The following is a 6,736-nucleotide window of genomic DNA, read 5'->3' on the forward strand; positions in this document are numbered from 1 at the left end:
TAAATTCTTCTTCAGTTAGGAAAAATGTGTATCTTACACTTCATCAAGTAAATGTGTAATGAGCTCCTATCACAGCAAGGGAAGGGGCTAAGCCTGTCTTCTTTCCACATGCGCTTGAGGCAGCCATCTCTCCCAGGTATCTTGCAGATTAAGAAGGTCCTGTTCTCTGCTACCAGCTGCTCGGTTCATCATTACCATCCAGAACACAAAATGGCACCAGAACTTTGAAATTACATCCTCTATTAACGTGGACAGAAGAAAAGACCCCCAAGAAAGCCAGGCTGGAAGGACAAGGCCAGTGCCTGAGACAGGAGTAAGACATGATTGGAGCTGGAGAGAGATAAAGAAAAAAAGGTAGCCAGGCGTGGTGGCGCACACCTTTAATCCCAGCACTCAGGAGGCAGAGGCAGGTGGATCGCTATGAGTTCGAGGCCAGCCTGGTCTGCAAAGTGAGTCTAGAACAGCCAAGCTACAGAGAAACCCTGTCCCCAAAAATAAATAAATAAGTAAATAAACAAAAACAAAAAAGAAAAGGCTAGAAGGACAACATCTGGAGACTAACAAAATGAAGAGAGGCTAGCAGGAGCGAGAGAAAGGGTCAGAGTTGGAGGTCACAAGAGAAAATGGCTTGAACTGGTCAGGAAAAGGAGGGAAGGATGCAGGTAGGGCAAGATACACTGGTGTTGGGGTATAGGGAAGGAACTATCAAGATGCAGAAGGAAAAAAAGAAAGCTCACATGAAGAAAGCTGGAGGCTTGGGAAGGAAGAGACTGGGTCAGGAGGAGAGCATAAGGCACTTTCCATGCTCACAAATCTTTCCATACAGAGGGTCCTGGCAGCAGAAGGGATCAATTTCAAGACAGAGGGGGCCCCTGGGAAAGGACAGACCAGCACGGCTGCTACTTCAAGTCTTATTTTCTAGGGTTCTCCCTCACTCTCCCTCCCCCTCCCTCCCTCTCCCTCCCCGTGCCGTGTGTGTGTTTTTGTGTGTGTGTGTGTTTGTGTGTGTGTGTGTGTGTCTGTGTGTCTGTGTGTGTGTGTGTGTCTGTGTGTGTGTGTGTGTGTGTGTGTGTCTGTGTGTCTGTGTGTGTGTGTGTCTGTGTGTGTGTGTGTCTGTGTGTGTGTGTGTGTGTTGACTAGGTAAAGCCTTTGTGTGTGTTCAGCTACTATTGTTCTTGCCAGCAAGCAGCCCAGGTGGAAGGAGAGGGATGAAGCGGCCCAGAACCACCCTTAACCAGAGCTCTGCTCTCACAGACGGGGGAGGGGACGGAGGGCATGGGCCTACTTCAGCAGGGCGGTCAGGAACAGGCCGGAGCCCTCCGTGGGTGGTACACACTCCCCAAAGCTGAGGGACTTGGTCTCCCTTTAACCACCTGTCAAGTCAGCCCCAGCCCCTTTCTGCAGAGGAAAACGCAAGTCCAACCCAAAGGCAAAGGGCTGTAAGGGCACTCCCAGGCCAGTGACAGACAAACATCCCTACGACACACAACCTAGCCCTGTAAAGTTTCCTGTCCTACGTACACTCCTCACCATCCTTTTGACACCATCAGGGTGTCACAAGAAGGGACCACATTTGACTTGGTCACAGCTCAAGCTAATGCCAGGCATAAACACAGGTATTCAGTATGCTCATATGAAATAAATGAACAAACACACATCGGCACACCACACGAGTGCCCAACCACACAAACGTGCTTGCAACTATCCCAAACAGTCATAAACTCTGCACAGGAGAAGCACTTGCTCTCTTTTGGGTATATCTTTCCCTTCCCCAAGTTCTAGGATTCCATTCACCTTTGGACTCAGACTGACTAATCAGTTGAGATCCTGGGAGAAAGACATCCCTCTGGAACTAGGGACTAAGCAGAAATGATAGGGGGTGGACAGACACTCCCCTCAGAGCGCTCTGCACCCTAGAAACGGACAGCACAATAGTGCCTGAGCGCACTCTCCTCTCTGGGAGTCAGGGAAAATGGAAAACGAATCTCCACTTTATCCCCCAAACTAGGGAAGAAGGCAAGAGGTAACCCCCGCCATTCTGTCCCAGGGAACTCTCCACAGCTGTACAGTCTCCACGCCCCAACCGCGCCCTGCCCCCAGCTTTTAGCCTGAGAAAGGAAGACACTTCCCCTCAGACCCAGACAGGGACAGACGGCCACTTTGTGATGCAGATGAGGGCCCCAGCACCGAGGACAAAGCTCCAGCCTAGGGGGAAAGGGGCGGGGCCCTTCCCTGCAGACAAAAGCAAGAAGGGAGGGGCCCTGAAAATGACACTCCCCCCTCCCCCACCCCAGCCAGCACTGAGAAGGAAAAGTAGCCTAGCTCAAGGCCCAGGCCCAGGCTTCCTCTCCAGCAACTCAGAGGCTCACACATCTTCTAAAGAACGCGACTGCCTACTCAAAGGGCATGTACTTTTTTTCTTTTTTTAGGTTTTTCATGACAGGGTTTCTCTGTATTAACAGCTCTGGCTGTCTTAGACTTGATTTGTAGACGAGGCTGGCCTTGAACTCAGAGATTCACCTGCCTCTGCCTCCCAAGTGCTGGGATTTACAGGTGTGCACCACCCCGCCTACATGTCCAGCTAGGGCATAGACTCTAGATAAGTTAGGCGGTGTGCAAGAAAAGACTAAGATAAGAGACCAATCTCTCCAAAAATATTTGTCCACAAACATTAAAAGCCCACATGCATAGACGCAAATTGCAGAATATGAACATGGGTTTAACCATATGTTCACACTTGAATGTGATCTGAGTCAATCAATAAGCATTCACTGTGTCAAGGCCTCCATACACCAGGCAACTGGACAGCACCCCTACTCTCAACGTGCTCCCAGGCTGGTCCCCGTGCTTGAACATACCTGCACACTGACAGCACATCTGGACAAGAGCAACACAGCTTTAGTTTTGAGCCCTCTCAGAACAATATTCCAACATGTTCTAAGACGCCCAGAAGGAAACAGTTATGGGATCTCTCTATGAGACTTCCCAGCCTGAATTTCAATTCCATCTTTTGGTAACGCCACGAGCATTTCCCCATTGATATAGCTGACTCCTGTGCCCCAGCCCTTTACCTAGAAACTTTTTTCTCGTGACAAACAAGCCTATTTCTTCATCACCTCAGAACCCACTAGACACTCATCAACATTAAATCATTAGTGATTTAGGACAACGAGCCTCCCTCAGTGTGTCTGGATGTCCACAGGTTGTCGGTAACAGTCTGCAACCTAGGAAACTAGGAATTGCAGTCTACCTTACAAGGCTATTTGTGTTTTGGGGGAACATAGCCACTACATAGTGATCTGTGGATCACTGAATCAGAGATTTTGAGAGTTTTAAGAGCAATTCAATTGGCCTGGGAAAAATGTTTCCCAAAATCTTTGGAAAGTAAACAAAACTCCTGTTGTCATCCCCATAACAAATGGAAGGAGGTGCTGAGAACCTGAAGGATTCTGGGTCCAGACTGTTTTTTCTACCACACGGTGAGAGACCTAGAACACAGAAGGTGTAAGTCTACTGCCCATCCTTATAAAAGTAATTTTTTTTTCTCCTGGCTCGATTGTTATCCGGAAGACTAATTGCCTCCTTCTGCTAAGCTAGGCCTAGTCCTGGAAGCTTCTAGCATTCATACAATCTAATCCAGGCCTAGAATGTTTTAGCCTCTGAGACTTACTGCTGAATAAGCTCACCCTTACATGTTTTTTTCTGAGCTCTGGGCTGGCTGGTTCAACTCAGCTGTTCTGGCTCAAACTCTTCTCTCAGCTGATTTATTTAATTTGGCTTCTCTCATGGACCGGAATTGCTCTGCTTGGCCTCAAACTAACTCAACAATCTGCCCTAATCTTCTGGCTTCTTATTTCCTGGCTCATTTCATCTTCATCTGAGTTCTCTCTCTGCAAACCATCTCTCTATTACTGTCCTGGTAAAACTGCCTCCACTCTCTGTAAAACTGCCCCTTAAGTAGCTTCCCTTCTATATTCTCATGAGAGTTGGTGGTATCCTATTCTGTCAAATCTTCTCTGACTTGTCATCTTCTCTGTCACTCATTTAGACATCACTTTCAAACATGGGTGCTTCCTTCTACAAATTGTTTGGGATTAAAGGCAAGTTATCACAACGCTTGGATCTAAGCTTTTCTTTATCCAATACCTGCTCTATACCAGGCTGGCCTTGAACTCAGATCTGTTTGTTTCTGATTCCTGGATTAAAGGTGGATCACATAGACCTAGGTCTTTGGATGTGATCTCTTGCCAGATGCTAATTCAATATTCTGAATTAACATTCTTCTACCGATCCTGAAGATGTCTGTCCTCTCTGGGCAGCCCTGCTTCAGTTTCTCCTCTGTTCTTTTTTGTTTGTTTGTTTGTTTTTCAACATAGGGTTTCTCTGTGTAGCCTCAGCTGTCCTAGACTCACTTTGTAGACCAGGCTGGCCTCGAACTCACAGCCATCCGCCTGCCTCTGGACCCAAACGCTGGGATTAAAGGCATGCGCCACCACGCCTGGCTTCTCCTCTGTTCTTATCTACTTTTCTCCTGGCTATAAATAGTAAAAATAAATTAGGGCTACTATCAGAGTCAATGCTATAATCATGCCCACACCTCCAACAACTTGTTCCTTTTTTCTCTCTTTCTTTTTTGTTTGCTTGGTTTTGGTTTTGGTTTTCAAAACAGGGTTTCTCTGTGTAGTCCTGGCTATCCTGGAACTCTCTGTGTACCAGGCTGTCGTTGAATTCCGAGATCTGCCTACTGGGATTAAAGGCGTGGGCCACCACTGCCCGGCTAAGAACTTGCTTCTATCAGACAGACTAGCTTAGCAGCTTTGGGTCTAATGATATGCCCCTGACATGGGAAAAGATCCCCTGGGAAACAGGAGCCACAAGTATATAGAGAGATTACACTGTAACATAAAGAGCCAATTCAAGAAAAAGGAGACTATCCTTAGATTAAAAGCGCCCATCTCTCCTCAAAGGTGGTCTAGAAACTTAAGGCCCACATGGTTTTCAAGAAACTCCTGCTACGGGGCTTAAAGGACCAAGTGTCAGAGACAAACCCCCACGGCCCCCCCAAGACAGAGATGAAGGTAATTTCCATTTGTACTCTGCCAACAGATCCTGAGAGAATGCACCCACCAGTACACTCCTTTTCCCAAACCAAACTGGTTAGAGGAGGGGTAAGGGTATTCAAACAGCCACGCCCCCACCACACAGGGCAGCCCATTAGGCTGGTACCTCCGCGCATGCTCCCACGCCACCTAAGTCTCATAGCCTAAGGGGGAAATCCCTGGGCTAGATGCCCCGCCCCCCGTTACTTCCCTCCCCCCCCCCCCCCGCCCGCCCCTATTCCACTGCCCCCTGACCCTCACCCCCGCTTCGGGCCCAGCTGGGCGGAGCTCAGAGGCCAGCTCAGGAGCCTACTCCCCAGAGACATTAGCTTAGCTCAGCCCAGCACAGCCGAGCCCCCGCCCCCGGCAGGCGGTAGTACCAGGCCCATCTGTGTTGCCCCCCTTCCTCTCTTGGACACCTGGAGCCCGCCCCCCTGCCACCTGCCGGGCCTCCCCATAGGCCTTTCCAGACACCACGGAAGGACTCCCATGCATTCATTCAGGCCCTTCTCCCAGATTACTGCCCACCCTCACGACTGCATACTGCTTCCTAGGACAAACAGCCCGGGTCTCTGATCTTCACATGGCTCTCCGCCGGAACTACACACAGCCCCCTTCAAAACGGGCCCCCCCCCATTCCCTAAGAGTCCCTCTCCGCACTCTGGAACCATGCTCTTCCCGCGGGAGCCTCCAGGGCTTTGGAACACACACTGCTCCCCGTTCCCGAGGGCCCTTACCTGCTCCCGAGGGTCCCGCTTCCATCCCATATACCCGTGCGAAGGACAGGCGGCCGGGAGACTGAGGAGTCCAGTGTGAAGGGCCTAGGTGCCTCGCACTTGCACTGCTCGGGCTCCCGGGCCGGGCTCGGCTTCCCCCCGAAGCCCGGCCGCTAGCGCCGTCGCCCCCGCAGCCTCCGTTGCCGCCGCCGCGGAGCCTGCAGCAGCTCCCCCTACGAGCGCCCGAGTAGCTGCCAGTGCGCAGGCGCGACCGATGGGCCCAGGGGGCGGACGGGAACGAGTCAAGCCGGGCGCTCGACGGCAACAAAGGCCAATGGAGAGGGGCGGGGGCGCGGGGAACCATGCAGCGGCCCCTGGCGGCCACCCGTGGCCCTGCAGTCTGGCGAGAGAGCTCCGGTGGCGGAATCGCGCAGTGGCGTAAGTGGGGCGGAGCTGGGCGACACCCCTTCCCCGGCTACAGCCTAGGGCCCTGTCTTCCCTGAACAGGTCCCTAGAAACCTAGCCACAGCCCCGGCCCTCGGCACAGAGCCTGGCTTCCATCTCATTCTCCTCCCCTCCTCCCCTCCTCCATCTCATCACGCAGGGGCCCAGCCTCCCACCTCTCTCAGTCACCCTCATCCTTTAAGTCTTGGCTGCCTTTGCGAAGTCAGTCTTTCTGCGTGCGTCCCTAATCGCTGATCTCACCGACCGACGCCACCCTCTCTTCCAGGCCGCGTGCCGGGGCGCTGAGACCACAGATTGTATTAAGAGACCCTGCCTACTCTGGAACATGTCACAGTTTCAACACAAGTGTGGAGACAGAGCTCTCTATCTGCAGGACCGGGAAGCACCTGCCTCCACTTTCTCGTCTGCAGAAGTCGGTCGATTCGCTTTTGCTCTTACCAAATCGCTTAAATGACG

The 6,736-nt window shown here is 51.6% G+C and overlaps 1 protein-coding gene across 2 annotated transcripts in view; it reads right to left on the reverse strand.

The window, feature by feature from the left end:
* Positions 1 to 6,096, reverse strand: part of AGO1 (argonaute RISC component 1) — a 37,618-nt gene extending 31,522 nt beyond the window's left edge. Inside the window, exon 1 of one of the 2 annotated variants that reach the window (XM_084786249.1) lies at positions 5,837 to 6,096. In XM_084786249.1, coding sequence (XP_084642375.1) covers positions 5,837 to 5,861 — 25 coding nt within the window. In that variant the 5' untranslated portion in view covers positions 5,862 to 6,096. The remainder of the gene's footprint in view (positions 1 to 5,836) is intronic. The other variant, XM_084786250.1, reaches the window with a different exon arrangement.
* Positions 6,097 to 6,736: the final 640 nt, after the last annotated feature.

Source organism: Acomys minous (assembly GCF_964271855.1).
Source record: "Acomys minous genome assembly, chromosome: 6".
NCBI lineage: Eukaryota > Metazoa > Chordata > Mammalia > Rodentia > Muridae > Acomys > Acomys minous.